The sequence below is a fragment of the Nothobranchius furzeri genome, chromosome 18 (assembly GCF_043380555.1).
Source record: "Nothobranchius furzeri strain GRZ-AD chromosome 18, NfurGRZ-RIMD1, whole genome shotgun sequence".
Lineage (NCBI taxonomy): Eukaryota > Metazoa > Chordata > Actinopteri > Cyprinodontiformes > Nothobranchiidae > Nothobranchius > Nothobranchius furzeri.
The window spans coordinates 22,659,503-22,682,867 of NC_091758.1; the positions used below are offsets into that span (position 1 = coordinate 22,659,503).

Sequence of the window (23,365 nt, forward strand, 5' to 3'; positions counted from 1 at the left end):
CTGCTAATGCCCGTAAATCTAAAGTAAAGTTTGTCGACATTTTAGAGTGATATGAAGCTTACCGCTCTGCTGCTGTGTCCCGGTGCTGCCACATTCAGATAAAAATGACTCATTTTAGATAGATGAAGCCCTCAGTACTTACTAGCCTGAAGACACAAACGAACGAACCACGCGCACGCGCGCGCGCACACACACACACAAACACAAACACACTACTTTTTCTTCTGTGTTTTTTTAGCAGTAGTGTCATCAGCTCCTGGGTTTAAATACTGCCACACCACCCTTCCTTAAAACGAGGAACAGTTTTGAGCTGTGTGTAGCTAAAATAACCAGACATTCTGCATTTTTCCAATAGGACTACAAAAAATCTTAGCGAGAAGAAAAAATGGCGGATTGGCTCTGTGTTTAGCCGAGGGCCATTACCATATTTGGTAGTTATCCTCACTAAATTAATTACTGATGTAATAGATTATGTAAAAACTGAACGGGTGGACAAATATGCCCAAAACTTAATTATTAAATATCTAAATAGCAACTCCAGTGAATAATATAAGCCTTTTTGCTCACTTAGACACTTAAAATGTGAAACACACTGTGTTAATGGATAAAAAAGTGGGTTTTTCATGTTATGTCTCCTTTAAAAAACAAACACTCAGATGTATTTGTTCTGTGGAGAAGCAGCTGTCAACCAGAAAAGGCTAGACTAAAAGTTGTTCTTATTTTCCCATGTGACTGAAACTCAGACTGTTGTAGAAACAACTCAAGGAGATCAGCATCACATGAGCAGGTGGATCCTTGACTCACTGAGTAGATTAATTCCCCGAGCCTGGTGGAGAATAGGGAACTTTCCTTAACTCTCGATCAAATGTATGGCTTAGTTAGAAACTGTGCTGCTGTAGTATTCCCATGACTTCATCCTGCCAGGGAAGAGTGAGACTTTTGTGCTTATATGTAAAAAACTAGGGTCAGACAAAAAGAACATTTTTCTTGTTTTGTTAAAAACATTAGAATATTTTTAGCCAATTTTTGACATTTTCTTCCATGGAAGTGTTTTCTGCAGCATGTACGGACTAAATTATATCGTAAGCATTTCTAGTTATATTTGTTCAAATGATTAATTCAACCCTGATTTAGAAGCACTTGAGGCAAAAAAAAAGAGTACAAATGAAATACGATTCACTAGTCCACCTGACCCTGCTGCAGAAATAATTAAGTGCTTGCAAAATCTACAGGTTTTATCTGTGCACACTTTTCTCTGTGTGTACATTAGTGTAATGGTCAGGACGGTATTTAATGGTTTTGGTGATAGTTGTCCAATAATGTGACGTGTAGCTCCACGTTTGTGTGTCTGGGAGCAGGAGATAACAGGTAATACAATTGGCTCATCTAGTTAAATGATACAGATCTGCTCCTGAGTGCTTTTTTCTCCAATTTTTTCTTCTGTGCACATAAAACTCAGCTCAATGAAAAAAATAACAAACAAAACAACAACAACAAAAAAATGTCTTGAAATTAGGGATGTGTATTGATGAAATTCTGGTGATACGATACTTGTCACCTGGGACGTAATTTTGGGGGGGGACGGGTGGGACATGTCCCCCCCACTTTTTCAAAAGGCAGTTTTGGTCCCCTGCACTTTTTTCCGTCCAAAAGCAATGTTACGCTCCATTAAATGGATTTGGTTGAGCACTAGGACCGAAACGGAAACCGGTTTACTATTAGACCCGCCCAAAAGCTAATCTATTGGCTCTGCTGATACTTGCTAACGTATTATTGGCTGTTGCTGCTGTCACTCAAGTTGTAAACAGTCAGAACGTGCTCACGTTGTTTTGCTAGTTTGGAGCTGCTAGGGAACACCGGTACTGAGTCACATCGTCAACTAGACGCTGTGTAATATCAGAGCTCAGCTCAGCTTCCATTATATAACATTTGAATAAGTGTTCATTTGTGAGTCTTTGGTAGTTAGGCACAGCCAGGAGGCAGCATGTCAAGAAAACGAAAAGTGGATATAAGAGACTTCTTTCAAAGTCAAAACGTAAGTTGGAACATGTGACACCCCTGCATTAAGCTCAGACTCACCTCCTCCTTCACAAACATACTCAAAACTAACTTTTACAAACTCATCTCCTCCACATAACTGACTCCTCAGACACAATTTATTCGTATTATTATAATTATTATTTTTTTTATTATTACTATTATCATCATAATTATTATTACTAGTAGTAGTAGTAGTAGAAGTGTAACTTCAAAACTTTTATCATTTAACTTTATTGTAAACTTATCTATTGCAATGTATATGTTCACATTAAAAAGCTCTGAAAAATGAACAGTATCATCATCGTCAACAGATTTTTTTAAGCTTAATGTCAAAGATGTACACTTTTCATTAGATTTATCTTATTTTTTCCTTTTATTTTTTGTGTGTTGAAATGCAACAACTGTTTACACACTTTTAAGGGAAAAAAAACATTTAAAATGTTTTTATACACTCAAATGTTAGGGTGATGATCATGTGTAAAACATTAGTTCAGCATGTCCTCTAATACAGCAAATGAACAAACGGCCAGATCTCAGGAGGGACCGTTTATGTATAAATACTTTTTATACTTTTGACTAGGCCTGGGAATGTAACAAATTTTGCTGGACGATATTTTGTCCAACAAATTGTTGATGATAAACGATATCATTGTCAACATTATCTAGACCAAAATAACCACTAATATAATGTTAATATATCATAATAATGCAAGTACACCCTTTAAAATGCAACAAATAAACCTTCATTTAACATTGAAATGTCCAGAACCAGAACTTCTAAATGAATAAAAATAACAAACAAAAATTAAATTAAAAAGGAATCTCACTCCCTGTTGTAAAATGTTGCACCAAAAACAATAAAAAAAGACCCAAAACAATAAATACAATGGCCTATCCATTGTCAACAGCCAAAACTGCACTTCAATAATGATAATAAATAAAAATAATAATAGAGTTGTACATTTTTTAACTTTGATATATATATATATATATATATATATATATATATATATATATATATATATATATATAAAGAGAGAGCGAGAGAGAGAGAGAGAGAGAGAGAGAGAGGATGGAAAATTATTGAGATGGGCACGTGACGTGTCAAGGGGTCTTTACATAACACCCCCCACCCCAAATCCGCACAAGCCTGCTGTGTCCCCCCCACTTCTGAAATCAAAATTTCGTCCCTGCTTGTCACGATACAAGGCAGACCACACAATATATCACAATATATTGTGATACATTCATTCATACGATATTAGCAAATTTTTAGACTGAATTTATCGTAGGAACATTTTGTATACAGTCCAAAATGATACAGAACATGTTTAACATGAGGTATCTGAACCATTATAGAGGGATTTACATTTTAATGGTAAAAAAATAAACATTACACACTGCTGTCAACTAGCGGTTGGCCTTTGAATCACACCAAAATAAAAGAAAATACTAGAGATGGGTAGATGGGGCCTCATGAGGCATTTCGACACATTACCTAAACTGTATGGATACCGTGTCAACACTGTCACCATGTTGGTCTACTGACACCTGCTGAATTATAAACATCACTGCAAGTATACCTAATAGCAAGACTCTACTGACGTCAAGTCCAGGTGGGCTGTTTATCCAATCTGGTCCTGTCTGCACACCCCACCCCACCGCTCTGACGGCCGGCGGGACGGCCAAATTCCCAAGCGTTTCTCTATAATGTCTCAGAACTGACGACATTCTTTTTTAATGTATGTAAGTTTAGTTTAACAAATGTGACGTTTAACCTGCATTAAATAGTATGAATGATTTAAAAACAATAATTTAAAAACAACATTCTGATGGATCAAGCAGGAACTGAGAGGAACAGGATGAAACAAGGAAATAAAAACAAATAACTTATTTACTGATATTAAAGAACAAAATCATCCCTCGTGTATAACCTTATATTTTCTTTCTGGATCCTTGATGTAACAGTGGAATAATTTGCTTCAAAAGATATACTTGTGGCAGTAACTCATCCCGCTGACAGAGGGGGATGCGCCTGCATTTAAACACAGTTCAACGCTTCCTTGACGAGCGACACAGCAGCTGTATTGGTCAAGTGACTACTTCCTGAACGTTATGCACCGACACGGGTGTCGCTCTGACTAGCCAGTGCGTCAGTGTTGCTGGACCCATCACTAGAAAATACATTAATGTTTGCGTGTAAATTATTCCCCAAAAATGGATACACGGCTTTTGAATATCGATATATCGCAGGAAAAAAATTTGCGATATATTGCGATATCGATATTTTCTTACATCCCTACTTGTTACACTTTTAGTTGTTTAGTTTATGACAGAGCGGTTTCTTAGTTTCTTAGTTTGCATCCTGTATTGGTTAGGGTTAGATCCACGCACACTCAGATTTTATTGTCTGTAACACTTCACTTCACCCTTTGCTTTTGTTAATTTCTTTTATCATTACATGAACACATTTTTGGCTTTTTTCCCCTGGCTCTTGGGTTGAAGCTTCCCCAGTGAGCTGTACCTAAGGGGAGCAGCTGGCCTACAGTACGTGCATATTTAGCTTCTACCGGTTGCCTTAAAAGGTCCATAAATAGAGAACACGGGTAATTCTAAATAATTAAACACTTTCTCTTTTCACTTCCCTCCCACCTTGTCTTCCACACTCACTTCCTTCAGTTTCCTCTCAGTTATTACTCTCATCAGATGCCTCTTCATCACTCCTCCAATATTATTTCCTCTTTGTTTTTGCCACATCTGTCCTTTTTGGATTTTTTATTCATGCTTTTACTTTTCTTCTGCATCTGCCGTCTTATTTTCTGGCAAGTGCATCTAAACATTTCATGGTGTTTAAGTGTCTTGCTTGCCATTGAAGTGAGAAAACCATTGTTAGCTTATCATGATGAAAGAGAGACCATCCTAGCCTTTCTTCAGAACATCAGCAGAATTCTTTATTTTTCTGAAAGATTAATTCAACAATCCCAGTTTTAGGAATCACTATTAGAGAAGTATTTTTCATAGCTTTGCTACACAAACCTGTGTACATGCTCACTGTAACGATTTTCTTCCATGACTCTGCTATCTCTGCGCAGCAACAGGATGACACAAATAAGTGAAGAGACAAGGAGGCGACCCATCTATGTCTCCCCTGATGACAGAACACATTCATAGTGCTGCTCCTCAGGCAAAGTCTTTAAATATTCACTAGTCACGCTGAAACACACACAAACACAGTCGCAGTAGACCAGAAGTAGCAGTGGGGGACCTGTGCAGTATCAGCATTTTCTACTGAATGCTCGCCCACTGTGACAGTGGGACTGCATTTGTCTGTGACGATGTTTCTTTGTGTGCTTCAGGGGCTTTAATTCAATTTGCTCAAGGGGCAGAGAATTTCTATGCAGGCATTGCTAGGGTCTTTCTTAATTTGCCATTTTGCTGATAGTAAAGCATTTCATTTCATTCAAATATTTAATGTCATAAATAGATTGCTTTGAAAGTTATTTATATTTTTCAAAGACTCTTTCCAAATCTGAATAGTTATGGTGTTCCACAGGGTCCTGGGCTTGGCCCAGTTTAGTTCTTTCTATGCATGTTACTTTTAGGAAACTATCCAACTGCAGTAGATCATCAAATTCAAATAAATACACTGAAACATCTGGTCGGCCTCCCTGGCACTCCTATCTCACAGATAGAAATTTTATGATAACTTTGGATGCATGTACCTCACAAATCCATGAGACTAACTACGGTGTCCCCAAAGGCTCAGTGTTTGGCCCAATACTTTTTACCTTGTGCATGCTGCCACTTATAGGGTCATCAGAAGATAAAGATAAACTTCCACTCTTATGCTGATGACACACAGCTATGTGTCTCCTGATAACCCACTGCCATTTGATGCACTTTTAAACTGTATCGTAGATATAAAGATGTGGATGACGGAGAACTTTCTCCAGCTCAACCAGGACAAAACTGAAGTTTTAACCATTGGATTAAATTATCAATAATTATTAATAAATTATTTGATAATTGGACCCTAGTCTCTGAGGAAAAAAAATCCTTCAGAAGTCAAAATCCTTTTCTTTGAATCCTTCCATACAAATCAGCATCATGAGGTTTATATTTGATTCTTAGCAAATTTTTTATCACACAAATAAAAAAAAATCAGTCAAAACCATTTTTTATTGTCTAAAGAACATAGCCAGAGAATATCTTTGGTATGTTCTAACTGTCTCTGATTTCTAATTCCATTTTTGGTTCTTTTTTAAAACACAGAAACGGTTTCTTTTTTACCTTGCTGCTGATAGTTTCGTTCACGGCTGTAAACTTCCTCAGAGCTGACGCTGATGGTGGCGTCGCATCATCGGAGAGGGGAGAGCCACCATCAGTGTCAGCTCTGAGGAAGTTTGCAGCCACGAACGAAACTGTCAGCAGCAAGGTAAAAAAGAAACCTTTTCTGTGTTTTAAAAAAGAACCAAAAATGGAAATAGCCAGAGAATGCCCTCTTCTCTCTTGAGCCAACACTGAGATTTCATTGTATGCTTTTATTTCTAGTTTAGAACTATTGCAATGCCTTGCTTTCTAGTCTTCACAAGAAAAACCTGTCTAGCCTTCAGCTGCTACAAATCTCTGCTGCTCATGTGCTGACTAAGGCCAGGAAGCAGGCGTATATCAAACCTGTTTTAAAATAGTTCACTCCCAGATGGTCACAGGATCGATTTTAAGAATCTTTTAATGGTTTGTAATTGTCTGAATGGTCTTGGGCATTCCTATCTTACAGAGTTACATTTAAATTTTGACCTTCGCAGACCCTATAGGTCCTCCGGCATTGGTCTTATAAGAGTTCCTAGAGTAAAAACACAGACCTATGGAGAGGCCTCTTTCCAATATTATGGACTTTGTCTGTGGAATAGTCTACTCGAATATCTGAGGGCCACAAAGAATTGATTTTTAAAAGCAGGCTCAAAACCCATCTTTTTAGCTGTATCTCCTGACTTGGCTCCTCTGAGCTCAGCCTGTATTCATAGATACATTACTTTAATTTATTGATATTAGTGTGTGTGTGTGTGTGTGTGTGTGTGTGTGTTATTTTGGTGGGGTATTTTTTTATTTTTATACAACACTTTGAGCTGCCATTTGTTTAAAAAGTCATAAATAAAATCTGCTTGATTCATTGATTGATTGATCCAATATCTTAATCGCTTGTGCCTTCATTGAGCCAGAGGTAGGGAAAACCCAGGAGTGGTCGAGCATCCGTCATGGTGCCACTCATAGACAAACGACCATTCCACCCTCACTTACACATTGGGACAATTTAATACAACTCCTCAGTGCAATCTTGTACATCCTCATCAGTTGAAACTATTACTTCCTTTTTCCTGGCTAATTTAAACACACACACACGCACACGCACACACACACACACACACACACACACACACACACGCACACACACACACACACACACACACCCCAAATGCTGAAGTATTTATGAATGAAGCATGACTGAGAGATGGGGCAGATGAGCAGATGGAGTTGTTTGGCCCACATTCAGGAGCACACACTCACACCTGGCACAATGTTCACTAGCCTATATTCATGCTGTCTTTCCCAAGGCCAGTCGCCCCACTTATCCAGATGCATGCCACCCAGACCAGAGCCAATGAGCCATGCCTCATGTTGATAAGAATCTGTCTTTCTTTGGTTTTCCTGCTTATTCTGTCTCTTTTTGCTCTCTGTTTCCCAGATAGCTCCACCTCTCTAACTGATACTGAGCACCATGAAGAGGCGCTTCTCCAACTATCCCAATTATTGCTCATCAATATTTCAGTCAATAAACCAGTGCAAACTCACTCAATTATTCGTTATTCATCTAAATTCATTCCCCCACACTCTTTGTTTATTTTAGCCTTTTGTCCTCACATCTGAAGCACTTTTATTCATGGTTTTCTGTCCTTCTCCACAAACCCATCAGCTTCTCCCCTCCTGTCTGTGTTCTCACCTTCACCATGCACAGTAAATCAGCCCAGCTGCTCCTTTGACCTCCAGAGCTGCTGGAGCGTGACGCTGATGTGCTGAACCTGCTGCTTTTCCTCTCCGCTGCTGCCCTCCCCTCCCCTTTCTCCTCGTCTGTGGCGTTCCCTTGCCTGCTTGGGCAAACTCGGGCAATATTTTTTATATATTTCTAAATGTCACATGCAAATGGGGATTTCTTTTTGAGAATAAACAGACCATAATAAAAATCTCTTGACAAAACCATTAAATTAAATAGTTTCCTGTGATGAGATGGACCTAGCCAGCTTACTATTTCTTCCTTTTTCCTCAGCACCTGATAAACCTTTGCTTACAATAACAGCTCAGTATTTGCATGTGTTTTCTGCTTTTTCTCAAGCTAAGCCATTTAGTGCGCATTTGGGATTATTTAGATCTCCTAATCCGTTCCCTGAGCTCAGATTAATCTGCAACTTGTGCATTTTTCCACTCCCTTGTTTATTGGCTGTTGGTAATAAATGGATATATCTCCCAAGTTCTGATTATTACTTCAGCGTCCATGTAAGGTTTTGCTGTCACATTCTTTCCTTCCATCTACAGTTGTTTCATCAGCTCCACTTTGCCGTTTTTACTGCCTTTCCCCCCCTTTGGCCTCATCTTTACTAGCTCCACTTGTTCTTTCTCCTCTCATTTTAAATCTTTGTGTCTCAATACGCTTCTCCTCTCGACTTCACCCACACTTGAGTGTGAGAGTAGCCCCGGGGTGCTTCTAAATTTCCTTGGCAGTGCAGTAGTAGATTGGAACAGAGGCCTTTGTCACTTTTATTTACTGCTTCACTGATTCCACTACAGCGTGTGAGTTTGTTTGCTCTCACACTGCTTTGTGTGTGTGCTGGAGTGAGAGAGAGCATGTATAGATGCGGAATAATTGAATGGTTTTGAACTTCAATGAGGTGTGTCTGGGAGGATTGCTCTCATACACTTTTTTTTGGTTCATGTGATATTTGATGTCCAAAAAGTGGATTTGATTCTGCACCACATGCTTCAGTACGTCTCTGATGAACTGAGATTGTGAGCCCAGAGATTAGAACCAGTGTTTTAACAAATGTTGCAGACAGAAACACCAGTTTTCTGGTTTATGCTCACCCTAAAAGGCCGTTTCCACTCTGCCGGGCATTAACAGGTCCTAGGCCAGCGCAACAATCCTTCTGATGTCTGTGTGTGATGGTGTGGATTACCAAAAGGCCAAAGATTAGGATTAATGGGTGACCCATTTCTGTTTCACAACATAGTGTCACACTCTGCCTCCAGTTAAAAACATTTAGTCCACTATTAATGTTGTCCGAGCCTGTTTTTATCTTCTGCTCAGTTAGGGCTGGGCAATAAATCGAAAATTTATTGTTATGTATGGAAATTTTTGACTCCTATCGAGATAATTTGCCCATGTCAATAAATTTGATAATAAAAATAATGAAATGATGTGTAGGTTGGAAATGTTCATGTCCTTTTAAGAAGCTGTACCACCTTGAGTCACATAAAAATGTGACTCAACATAATACATGTGACTATTGTTTCTGCGCATACTTGTAGTTATCATCCATTTATCGTTATTGAAATCCTCAATATATAATGATATTGATTTCAGGCCATAACACCCAGCCCTATGCTCAATACATGAAATAAATAAAGAAAAAAAATCAATTAACTAACTTTTGTAAGAATTTGTTTGTAATGATATAGTATCATCGGCTCAATTAACTCCTAAAAACATTTGTTATACAAATAAGGAAACAAATGAACAATTTTCTAAAATCCATAATTGAGCACTCATTCAGAAACGGCATCAGTAAGGTTTGACTCAGCTCTTTCAAAACCATTAGCTCTCAGTTTTATATTATTAAACCATATCAACATTTGTTAAGTCAAATATTGATTTTGCAGTTTCAGATTTCAGATCTTTAGTCCAACAAAACCGACACAAAAACACAAAAAAAAATACCAAAAATAGGATTATTTAATGTGTTTTACAGTTAATTAAAATCATTCTCAATATACAGATTAAAAGATGGTAAAATGGCCTTTATCCGTTTAGTACTTTCTTAGAGTTTTATACTCCCCAAGGCACTTCAATCACCTAGTCACACACACATTCACACACAGGCAATGATGAGCTACAGCTGCCCTGGGGCGCACTGACAGAGGAGAGGCCTGCTGTAAACTGGTGATACTGGTCCCTCTGACCACCACCAGCAGGCAAGGCAGGTTAAGTGTCTTGCCCAAGGACACAACAGCAGCCGTCTCTGGTGGGAGCCGGGACAACCCACTCTACCTCTTGAGCCACTGCTGTCCTTCCTGTAAGATGATGCTTAAGTTTTTAAAGTGTTATCAGAGTCAAAAATAAATCTTTCTTAAGAGCTTGTGTGTAAGTGAATGCGAATTCAACAACATTTAAACATCAATATAAAATGCACTCATGCACATGATCATAGTGCATTTTAGAGCTAGTGAAAAACTGTCGAAAACAGCTAGAGCAAAAATCCTTTAAAATGCCAAATGAAAAGTTGATTTGCAAAAATAGGTAAAAGCCATTTTTTTATCCAAATCACCAAACTTTATTTTGACTGAAATCACCAGAAGAAAAAGAACGAATGAATGCATTTTATGTTGCATATAAACTCCAACTTAAAACTGTAGAAACAATTACTGGCACGCACTTTTTCCTAGAGCTAAAAAAGCTCCAGAGTGATGGCCTTCTTTGACTAGCTCAATGCCAACAACGGAAACTGGTACAGCAGGGTTTCGTCTCACGAAACCAACGACACAAGTCCAGGCAGCTCAGTCAAGCACAAGGTCTTCTGTGAAAACAAACTGATGTATACAAAACTGCCTCGCATGGTAATTTGCAAAAAAGAAATCATCTTTTTTCGTGGTGTTCATTTGAATAATTTACGTAAAGGAACATGTAACATTTAAAAATGTCATTGGAAGGTTTTGTAGATAGAAAAAAATGTCAGACCTGATTACACTTGATTACTTTCTCCTCTAAAGAAAGACTTCCAAATCAAGAAAATGGTTACTTATTCTTCTCTCCCATTAACACAAGTATTTATGCATATTCAATTGTCATTTAAAACTTGGCTCATCAAGACTTGCTTCATCAAGGCTGCAAGGCTACAACTGGAACAATCATTGTCACAAAGTAAGTGTTGGTGTGTACGTGTATCCCATTATAGGAACTTTTTCTGCCGATGCGTTAAACTTGAGAAGCGTTTGAGGCAGTCAAATGAATGAAGGGTGTGGGGGGTTCTGGCTGACTGCAAAGCAGTTTTGTATAAATGTTTTTGTCTACACTGCAGAATAGATATGCATGCAGAACAGTAGGGCTCCAACACAGGGCTGCATGGCTTCTAGTGGTTGTGTGCGTGAGTAACCGGTATCATATTTATTAAAAATTCTCACTCAGTTTGCATTTATGAAGAAAGGTGTGTGTGGGTTTAGTGACTGTCAGGATGTTATACCTTAGCTAACCGTCTGTTTTCCCTTGCTTGGACACTTGGGACCCTTGGGACCTGCATTATGATTAGCAGAGGGTTTTGGATGTGTTACGTTTCAAGAAGTCCTCTGTTAATGTCGTGTTTGCCAGCCGAGCTTGCAGCTTAACACTGTATTTCTAGTCTTGCTCGTGTTGGACCTGCTTTTCACGGGCCAGCGGGCCAAGCTGTGAAGCATGACACCGACAGATGAAAACCACAAGGAACAGGGAGAGGAAGAGTTGCTGAGACATTTTTAGGAATAATCAAAATGCATAAAGAGGAGATTGTGAGAAGTAAGGAAGGTTGAGACGGTGAGAGCGAGAATCAGACGGATGAGAGAGGGAGAAACTGCAGATCTAGGTCAGAGGAGCAGTACAGTCAACAAATGAGTGGAGGAAGGGATGAGGTTCAACGCTGATTGGTTTGAATGGGATCGGAGAGAGTGGTCCATGCCTATGAGCAATAACAGATAAAGGATGACAGTGAACTGTGTGAAATCTGTTGTATTATTTATGATTATCAAGACTGTGGCTATTTTCATATTTTGTTAATGGTTTAAATAAATGGATGAGAAAAATGGCTGACAAATTTATGATTTCTAGTTTTGCATGAAAAACAGACAAAACTAGAATGTATGTTTCAAAATAGCAATGCTGTAATGAACTTTTTTGTGTTTGAACTGACTGAAGAACAGTTTGCTGATCTCTTGATGAACTATCATTTCAAACTGACAGATCTGTGTACATAGTCTGTTAGAAAGTGGAGAGAAAAAAACATTGTTTTACTTACACAGTCTCAGGTATATCGATAGGTTAAGTCATCTGAAAAGGAATGTGTCACAAAGGCATGAGAGCAGAGTAATACACAGTAAAAAATGAAAGAAACTTATCTTTTGAATGATTATCAGATCATTAGTTTAGTTTATTGAACTGGCAAGATGATGATTGACAGATGATGACACACCCAGAACACAGTGTTCACTATGAGCTAGATCCAGTTCACAGAACTTGATTAAAGTAAGGGAACATTACAGTCTAATTGTTTGTTTGTAAGATCACATCAAGGTCTTATTAGTACCAGTCTTGTGCCAATTATACTTGTCTCTGATGGGTGTGCTCACAAGAAAGGCTGATCTAAAACAGCTGCCAAGTTCGCACGTATTAAATATAGAAGCTGAATATTTTTTCCTGTGTACAATTAAACATGGTGGTCAAAGTGTCCCTGTGGACTCCGGTTGTTAAGAAGTGAAGCTTGTGTTCCATTAAAAGGTGCTGCTATGTTGACTCGGGATGTTGAGCAAAAATTCCCCCCATGCACAGGCACAGTGTTTTTCTGCATGAGGTTAGCATGTTCTCTCTATGAATACTTGGGTTTTTCCCCGAGAACTCCAGTTTCATCCCACAGACCAAAAACATACTTTTTACCTTGACTGATGTCTCTAAATGGTCACTAGGTGTAAGTATGAAATGGTTGTTTTCACATGTGTAGTCTTGTGATGAACTGGAGCCCTGTCCAGGGTGTCCCTCGCCTGTCGCCTGGCGACTGCTGCAGATCAACACATTCTCACACCCAAGGCGTCAAAATATGACGCGTGTGACCAAGCCTCTAGATATGACAATTTGAGATGCCCCAGCGCGTCAGGACACGACGATCAGGGACAAACGTCCCAGAGCGTCGGTATCCGACGCTGGTGCTGAGACAGACATTAGAACTACTTGTGAACTACTTAACCTTCCCCTCAACCCAATCCTAACCTTAAGGTCACAGTTTATGGACCTTAAGGTTAGGATTGGGGTGAGGGGAAGGTTAAATAGTCAAATAATGTCTGTGTGACCTCGCGCGTCAAACAATGATGCCAGCGGAGCCACGTGAACCAGCGTGTCTCTGATCGTCATCTCCGACGCGCTGGGGTGTCCCGAATCGTCATATATTGAGGCTTGGTCACACGCGTCATATTTTGATGCCTTGAGTGTGAGAATGTGTTGTGCAGATAGATACCAGCTCTCTGCTACCCTGAGAATGATATAGGTATATATATATATATATATATATATATATATATATATATATATATATATATATATATATATATATATATATATACCAGTGCATCATTCCTTGGACCTAAAAGTTGCCAACATCATAGCTGAGCTTCAGATGGCAGGTTTTGGAGTCTTATTTCCTGATATTTGGACACCTCGCCTTGGATTGGATAATAGCTATGTTACTCGACCACTGACTTGCAACATGGATTGTCTCCACAAATAACACAAGCCTGGAGGACCTTCTGCTGTGTAGTGAAGTTGCTAATGCTAATGATTAGGTTAAACTACTAGAGAAATCCGCAGCCTTCCCCATCATGAATCAACATCGGTGAGCCCATGAATGGTAATTCACAGTAGTGTGACGTAGTTTTGTGAGTATTTTCAAATCCTTGATTTTCAGAAGCTAATGGAGGAGATGGGTGTAGGAGACTGTTTTCATGTTCTGCCTGCATGAAAAACTGAATGACTAATTATAACCATAAAAAACATTTAAAAATGTTTTTTCGGTCAGCCACACCTTTTAAGATAATAAATGGATGGGTTACTTAATCTATCTGAAATAAATAATCTGGACCGAATCCAGAACCCTGTGGAACACCAAACTATCATATAGTCATATACAAACCATTGCCAAGCAGTAACTTACAAAATGTTCCAGACTCTAATAAAAAAAAACAATTTAGATAATGGATGGATAAGTGGTTGGATGGATAAGAAAAATGGGTAACGCTTCCTTTTACAGTCCCCTAGTTACTAAGTACTTACATGGTAATTGCATAGTAAGTTAAAGTGTATTATTGTGTAACTAAAATGTTTAATTGTAATAAACTGTAAATATTGTGTAAAGCAGCATTTACTGGGAATGATTAATAAAAAATAAAAACTAGAATTGAACCTGAGTTACATGGTAATAACTGTTTAAGATCTCAGGAACAATTATACATGTGAGCTTACTATGTAACTACCATGTAAGTACTTAGTAATTAGGGAACTGTAAATGAAAGCATTACCGGTAAATGAATATTTTAACATGAAATAAAGAAACCAATTTGAGGTGTATTCTTACATTTAAATTCAATAAATACAACCAGGGCTGTACAGCATTTAAAAAGCTGGGGTTTCTTAAGCTGGGCGGACACTGTGCGACTTTTTCACTTTTTTGAGCCGATTTTCCTCTCGTGCAAGAATCCACAAGATCGGGGCGAGTTTTGCGCTGAGCGTCGTGTAGTGTACAGGGGGTTACGAGAAGCTATTAACACCACGTGACCAGCTACCGATCAGCAATCGTGAGCTCGCGCGGACTTCTGGAGTGTTTGATATTTTGCTCGTTCCTCGTGAGGGTTGAAGCGGCGCAGCGAGCGGCTGCAACCCAAAAAGTACCAGAACCGCTCACGGCGCATGCGCAATCATGCATCAACACCGCTCGCCCACTATTTCCCTAATAACACACGTTGTTCGTTTTTATTTCTACACGTTTTTTTACACACAAGTCAAGAAGATTGTCAAGAAAGCGTGTTTGTTGTGTTCATGTCAAATTAAACTGATCACAAAACACAGATTTCCTTTCTTTATTTCGTTTTCCTCATCCAACCCCCATAAATCCACGTGTGTCCTCCTGCAGCACTCCCGAAGGACAACAGGCAAAACAAGACAAAAGTCTGACATGTTGTGTAAAAACTACTATTTTCAGCATATATTTTAAGTCCGACGTGTTGCTTCCAGTGTGAGCAGTCAGGTCGCATCTGAGAACCGGGTCATACAGTGTGAGCACATGACTCGTGAGATCTGCCCTGCGAGGAAGTCGTACAGTTTGAGCTGAAGCTGAGTGCTACGGGTGAAAAAGTCGCACAGTGCTCGCCCAGCCTACATGGTAAACATTTAATTAGCATAAAGCACTAGTAAGTAGGTTGAATTGAATTGTTTGTTTTGTGAAGTGCCTTGAGATGACTCTTGTGATTTGGCAATATAAAATTAAACTGAATTGAATTTATACATTTCTGGAGATCATACATCACCTTCGTTTCTGTGTTTCCAAACCCACTTGGAGTCCTAACTCCAACTTTGGGAACCACTACATTACAAGCCTGTGTGATCTTAACAATAACTACATTATCCCATAAAATTAATGTCAGTTATGCAAAATGTCCAACATTCATTTGAGAGGAACAAGTAAAGGCTAATGTAGCCATAGGGGAAAAACAAATAGTCTTTTGGATACAATGAATAACAATGAGATAGCTTTGTATGAATTTTTTTATTTAAAAGATCACATTAAACCTGTATTACAACCACAAATTAATTTATAAAAATAAAGATGACTGATTTGTAGGTTGTTTGCTTTAGTTTGGAACCATGTTGCACAAGTGAGTCTGCTACCAGGTGATGATGGAGTAAATGATTGATGTTATTTGCTCTCCAGATTTGTTAAGATAATATTTTTACGCATCATTAACTGCTCTGCAAATACAATATTATTTCTTTAATATACTGTCTTTGAATTAGCTGCTAACTTAGAGAGAGAGAAAGGAGAGAGATGAGAAGATAAAGATGAAAACATTGTGCTAATTTCTTTCTGATGCTTCTTTCAAATAGTTAATAAGGCTGAATGACTTTGCTGCTTCAGGAGGAATGATGATTTGGAGATATGGAGGGAGGAAGGTTTTCAGGTGGCTCAATGAAGGTCTGATAATATCCGTGTCTCACATCTGTTTGACACATTCACAGATTTGCATTCATCCTTCTTGCCTTTAGAGCTCATGTGGGTGTTCTATAAGAGTTCTTCTATCAGTGAGAAAAAGGAGAGAACTTTTTAAATAATTATTTATGATGTGTGTAAAAGTGTGTGAGAGTTTCTGACTTGTAAGTGTCTGTAATTCTTTTGTTGGCTTTCAACAAAGCCCGTCCTTGTGCCTTTGCAATTGGGGCAGTCTGATCCTAATGAGAAATCCCTTCTCAATCTTCCCAACTCTTTCAGAACCAGAACTGGGTGGCTTTTATGTTCCAGAGAGCGAGCGAGCGAGCGAGAGAGAGAGAGAGAGAGAGAGAGAGAGAGAGAGAGAGAGAGAGAGAGAGAGAGAGAGAGAGAGAGAGAGAGAGAGAGAGAGAGAGAGAGAGAGAGAGAGAGAGAGAGAGAGAGAGAGAGAGAGAGAGAGAGAGAGAGAGAGAGAGAGAGAGAGAGAGAGAGAGAGAGAGAGAGAGAGAGAGAGAGAGAGAGAGAGAGAGAGAGAGAGAGAGAGAGAGAGAGAGAGAGAGAGAGAGAGAGAGAGAGAGTAGCACAGAACAAGACATTGTACTGTATTCAACCACCCAGTAATGCTTAGTTTGTTGAGATCTAAAGTTTCTCTGTTTTGGCATCAAATGTACACAAGTTGCAGAACCATAAGAATACAAGAGTAATTTACTCGTATTAGCTTTGTCATATTTATGAAGCTAAAAACAGTTATTTAAAGTTCAAACCATTGTATCTAAATACTAATCAATAAACATTCAGCTCTATACTTTTGTTGAATGTTTTGTTACCTGTTCATTAGTGTATTATTTATATATATATATATATATATATATATATATATATATATATATAAATAGAAGGTGCTCATAAGTTTATATGATCATTTAAACATGTGTAACAGTGCAGATTCTGTTGATATTTTGATACATTTTAGAAGCACAAAATGAAGATCTTTCTTTTTTATAATGTCAATCTTACCATGTTGTTGCTTGCTTATTTATTGTCAGCAGCATGCGATTAGTCTTTAAGAGCCCTTCAGACTAGGGCTGAGCAATATATTGAGATTTTTACTTTACTGATATAATTTCAAAGAACTAAGATGACTTTGTATCGATTTAACTAGTTAAGTCGCAAGCATAGTGGCTAGCTGCTATCGTAGCGGTTAGCCGCTGTGCTTGCAGCTAACTGTATTACGTTTTGTGTTGAAGCGTGTTTCCCATTATAACTGTCCATAAGCTCATCTATTGGCTCTGCTGATACTTGCTAATGTGTGATTGGCCGTTCCTGCCGCCTGTGTACTTGACAGTTCTGCATTCCTGACATTGAATAAAAAAGTATACTTACTGTAACAACACCCCCACCTTCTAGTCAAAACTACGTTTTCGTAAAGATAGATGACAGATGATAGATAGATAGATGGCAGATAGATAGATAGATGACAGATAGATAGATAGATAGATGATAGATGATAGAAGATAGATAGATAGATAGATAGATGATAGATAGATAGATAGATAGATAGATGATAGATGAATAGAGATAGATAGATAGATGATAGATAGATAGATAGATAGATAGATAGATAGATAGATAGATAGATAGATAGATAGATAGATAGATAGATAGATAGATGATAGATGAATAGAGATAGATGATAGATGAATAGAGATAGATAGATAGATAGATAGATGATAGATAGATAGATAGATAGATAGATAGATAGATGATAGATGAATAGAGATAGATAGATAGATGATAGATAGATAGATAGATAGATAGATAGATAGATAGATAGATAGATGAATAGAGATAGATAGATAGATAGATAGATGAATAGAGATAGATAGATGATAGATAGATGAATAGAGATAGATAGATGATAGATAGATGAATAGAGATAGATAGATGATAGATAGATGAATAGAGATAGATAGATAGATAGATAGATAGATAGATAGATGATAGATGAATAGAGATAGATAGATAGATGATAGATAGATAGATAGATAGATAGATAGATAGATAGATAGATAGATAGATGAATAGAGATAGATAGATAGATAGATAGATGAATAGAGATAGATAGATGATAGATAGATGAATAGAGATAGATAGATGATAGATAGATGAATAGAGATAGATAGATGATAGATAGATGAATAGAGATAGATAGATAGATAGATAGATAGATAGATAGATAGATAGATAGATAGATAGATGAATAGAGATAGATAGATAGATAGATAGATATTTCCTGTGAGCGGTATGCTTGTGTTATTTGTGGAGATAAAACATCATTGGGCGAGATGTCCAAATATCAGGAAATAAAACTCCATAACTTCTCCTCTGGCTAACTTCTAGTTCCTGAAACACGAGGACGAGAGCTTTTTCCTCACAGACGTTTACTCACAAGGCATTCATTTGACTTGACCTCTGCAAATGTGTTAAATACATGGGTGAACTTGGTCTAAATCCCATTGAAACTATAATCTTCCATAAAAAAATATTGCATGTATTTTTGCCTTGAAGCTCTTGTGTCATGAACTTAACTTTTATTTTGGCTTTTCAGAGATGTTAAAAGGTGAAAATGTGCATATGCTTTGGATTTTTTTCTTCCAAAATATTTTAAGAAGATTGCTTACTTTTCTTGCCACCCCCCTTCCAGGGTCGCCAAATTCGTACAGGGCAGCTGGCAGCCATCAAGATCATGGATGTCACAGAGGTAACACACACACACACACACACACACACACACACACACACACACACACACACACACACACACACACACACACACACACACACACACACACAAACTAAAATATACGTGCCCACGTACCCGTGCACAGAAAAAAAAATTGAAGCAATTACACCACAGTCAAGCATGTAATCTAATTAAGAATGATGAGTCAATGCTGGTGCACTGTTAACCCACATTTTCTTTTACATAATAAGTCAAGCTGATCCTCAGATTGAGGAGGAGCAATGTGGTTTTCGTCCCGGCCGTGGAACTGTGGACCAGCTCTATACCCTTGCAAGGGTGATGGAGGGGACATGGGAGTTTGCCCAACCAATCCACATGTGTTTTGTGGATTTGGAGAAGGCTTATGACCGTGTCCCCAGGGGCACCCTGTGGGGGACGCTCCAGGAGTAAGGGGTGGGTGGCTTTCTGTTAAGGGCCATTCAGTCCCTTTACCAGAGGAGCGTGAGTTTGGTCCGCATAGCTGTTAGTAAGTCAGACCTGTTCCCGATGAGAGTTGGACTCCGCCAGGGCTGCCCTTTGTCACCGGTTCTGTTCATTACCTTTATGGACAGAATTTCTAGGCGCAGCCGTGGTGTGGAGTGTGTCGAGTTTGGTGGCAGGAGAATCTCGTCTCTGCTTTTTGCGGATGATGTGGTCCTCCTAGCTTCATCCAGCTCTGACCTTCAGCTCTTGCTGGGTAGGTTCGCGGCCGAGTGTGAAGCGGCTGGGATGAGGATCAGCACCTCCAAATCTGAGACCATGGTTCTCGACCGGAAGAGGGTGGCTTGCCAACTCTGGGTCGGGGGAGAGGTCCTACCTCAAGTGGAGGAGTTTAAGTATCTCAGGGTCTTGTTCACGAGTGAGGGTAGGAGGGATCGGGAGATCAACAGGCGGATTTGTTCGGTGTCTGCAGTGATGTGGACGCTGAGCCGATCTGTCATGGTGAAGAGGGAGCTGAGCCAGAAAGCCAGGCTCTCGATTTACCGGTTGATCTACGTCCCAATCCTCACCTATGGTCATGAGCTTTGGGTAATGACCGAAAGAACGAGATCGCGGTTACAAGCGGCCGAAATGAGTTTCCTCCGTAGGGTGGCCGGGCTCAGCCTTAGAGATAGGGTGAGGAGCTCGGACATTCGGGAGGGACTCTGAGTAGAACTGCTGCTCCTGCGGATCGAAAGGAGTCAGTTGAGGTGGTTTGGGCATCTGGTCAGGCTGCCTCCTGGACGCCTCCCTGGGGAGGTGTTTCGGGCATGTCCTGCCGGCAGGAGGCCCCCGGGTCGACCCCGGACACGTTGGAGTGGTTACATCTCCAATCTGGTCCGGGAACGCCTTGGGGTCGTGCCGGAGGAACTGGTGGAGGTGGCCGGGGTGAGGACGGTCTGGAGCTCCCTAGTTGGGATGCTGCCCCCGCGACCCGGATAAGCGGAGGAAGAAGACGAGATGACGACGACGATAATAAGTCAAGCTATTACTACTTCTCTTTTCATAATTTTACAAAAGGCGGGACCATTATTAAACAAAATAGGAATTCTAAACTAATTACAACGAGTGTTTGCTTCACTAATGGTTCTGAGCGGAGACAACTCACATTTACATGCTTTTACCGGTTCTGGAGGTGGAGTTTGCCCAAATTCAAGAGCGTCTTTCGACCAGTGAAGAGGGGGAATCGGCATCAGACAGATTGACCAACAGTTTATTAATGTATGGTAAGTGCAAACATTTGATTCCGTTATCATAGTTGTTCTACTCGCTGGGTAAAATATTGTTTTCCTCGTGCTTTTAGTGCGTGCAGCGAATTTAGTCCTGCCGCCGGTAGCCGCTAACGGCTAATACTTAGCGGTAGCAATTTGTAATGTTAGCTCTCTTGTTACCTTCACAATAATTTCCTACATGTGTTAATATTTTCGTAACTTCGATAGTGAACTTATTAACCAAGTGCTGCTGGTTCTGGAGCGTTGTACGGATCCTTTGGTCATTAATTTTGCTTGGTAAGTTAGCTAGCTGTGTTAGCTAGTACAAATGTAACAAAAAAAAAGCTTTGAAAACGTGGCAAAAATATGACCAAATTGACTAAACCGCGATGAGGAAAAAAAGGAATAAGCTTAAATGAGTTTTGTAGGTCTTCAGTTTCAAATTTGGTGTTACACTGTGGTCTAGAGGCTGTAAACTCTTTAGGTAAATGAGCTGGTTTGGTGCCGCAGCAGCGGACATCCCATTGCGTCAGTTTTACGCAGCATTAGGATCTGCAGTCAGAAAGGAGAAAAAACCCTTTTCGTACATAAGTGATGAAAAAGGGCACTTTTAGCCTCAGGGGTTTGATGCAGAGGGTGGCTGACCAAGCGTTTGTTTTTGACACGTTGGGACTGAGAATGTGTTGGTAAACTCCAACCTAGAACCTTTTAGTTTAGGGTAAAACTGGAGAAAATGTGCTCGGTTTAGGTGGAGATTCAGAGGTTAAATTCTTCTTAGTTCTTTCTGTTTTTGTAAGCCCAGATGCCAAAGACGTTATAACCTACACTGAGTAATTTTTCTGTAATTTCTTTAGCAAATTGTATCATACTGTACTAAAATAGTGCTTCTTTTCTTTGTCTTAGGTTGGAATTAAACACTAAACCATATTTTCTGTTTTACAGGTGGCTACTTCAACATGCTGTGGAGCTGTAAATATTGTGAGTTCAACTGTCGCTTTGGACAAAGCATCCGCTAAATACATAAACATAAACAAACTGTGGTAAGAGGGGTCACTTGCTCAGACACTACAGACTGAAACATGGCAGCTATACTGTAACAGTTCCTTTTTCATGTTTGTACAGAGATTGTCTCTGCACATTTAATTCAACCAATTCACTAAACACTCATCTGTCAAGAATCCACAAGGAATGTGCTTCCCAACCCCAAGATTGTATATGATTTTCATGTCAGCTTTGTGATTTTGTGGCAACCTGCACAGATGATGAGTTTTTCAAACTCCTTCGAAGTACACATCTAAAAGTTCATCACAAAGTTATTTGTCCATTTATTGGATGTGATTTTGAAAGTAATATGTATTCAACATTCAATGCCCACAAAAGCAGAGACCATAAAGACCATAACTGGAGGATGTTGAAGGCTGAGATTGTTTCCAGTAATACAAATGATGAAGACAAAGCTGACAGTATATTGAATGATGCAACTGCTGAGGATTTTGAGGATGATGGGGATCCCAGTGATCATCATAATGATCTGGAGAAACAGCTTGGAGAATTTGGCCCTGCTCCTTTTAAAAATGGAAACTAGCCTACATATTCCCCAGCGATCAATACAAGAAGTCATTGAACAACTTGTACAGATGAATGCATGGTCAGAACCACTGTTACACAAGTCTGTAAAGGACATTTTAAAACGGCACATGGTAGACAACAGTGTCATGCTAGGCCAGTTGGTGACTGCAGTTGCAAACACTAATGCCATAGAAAAATTTTGTGGGAAAGGTGGTTCTCTATTTACAAAAAAGAGCAGAGAAATGTATCTGAATAGAACTTTTCCTCTTGTGCAGCCAGTGGAGTTCATCGTTGACAGATTTAAAAAAGACAGTGCTGTATATGTGCCTCTAAATGCAATGCTTCAAACAATGTTGAGCAAGACTGCTATTATCAACGAGGCTTTTGAAGTACCAGAGTCACTACCTCATGAGTACTTAACCTTGACCAACGCTGTGTTTATGTGCAGTGATGACTGCAATGGTCCCTTATTAAATGATATAAGTATGTGTAAACAAGCAAGTAATTTAAAGTTTTCTGATTTCAGTGAAATAGGGACAGAATAGACCAAGTGGCCTCAAATAGTCCTTACGCCAATATTGATTTTAAAATGTTTAATGTTAGAACATTTAAGTTGGTTGACCAAATGGTAGCATAAATTGCTACAGCTAATGGCTGTCTGTTGTAGTTCAGTAATTTTATTAATTAATATTTATATTTATGGCAATTTTTTTTTATCTTTAGGATGGTGATGAGTCCTTTGGTCAAATGGACGTTGGAATTGTGTTGGTGAATCCTGAAGGTGTCTCTCCCCCAACATCAGATCTTCACCCAGCAAGCCTGAAAATAGTCATTGAGAGTGAAATTGTTGTGGAAAAGGTGACAACCTTGCCAGAAGCTATGTGTCTCCTTTTCGGGCTCACATGTGAACTCCACCTAAACAACCCAAAGAAAATCAAAAATACCCTTCTGTTCATTCAACATGTATTTTTTGCTTTGGGAAGCACTGAGCTGAAGCCAAGAATTCAAACACTGAAAAATCAACT

General features: G+C 39.1%; 1 protein-coding gene and 1 long non-coding RNA gene across 5 annotated transcripts in view; both read left to right on the forward strand.

The window, feature by feature from the left end:
• The window catches only part of tnika (TRAF2 and NCK interacting kinase a), a 90,434-nt gene that overhangs the window by 16,496 nt on the left and 50,573 nt on the right, over nucleotides 1–23,365 (forward strand). For all 4 annotated transcript variants that reach the window (XM_054741736.2, XM_054741737.2, XM_054741739.2 and 1 more), the window contains exon 3: nucleotides 19,003–19,059. In XM_054741736.2, coding sequence (XP_054597711.2) covers nucleotides 19,003–19,059 — 57 coding nt within the window. The remainder of the gene's footprint in view (nucleotides 1–19,002; nucleotides 19,060–23,365) is intronic.
• Nucleotides 20,693–23,191, forward strand: LOC139063928 (uncharacterized). Its single transcript, XR_011517254.1, has 3 exons — nucleotides 20,693–20,786; nucleotides 21,714–21,749; nucleotides 23,064–23,191. It is a non-coding gene; the product is annotated as an uncharacterized lncRNA (long non-coding RNA).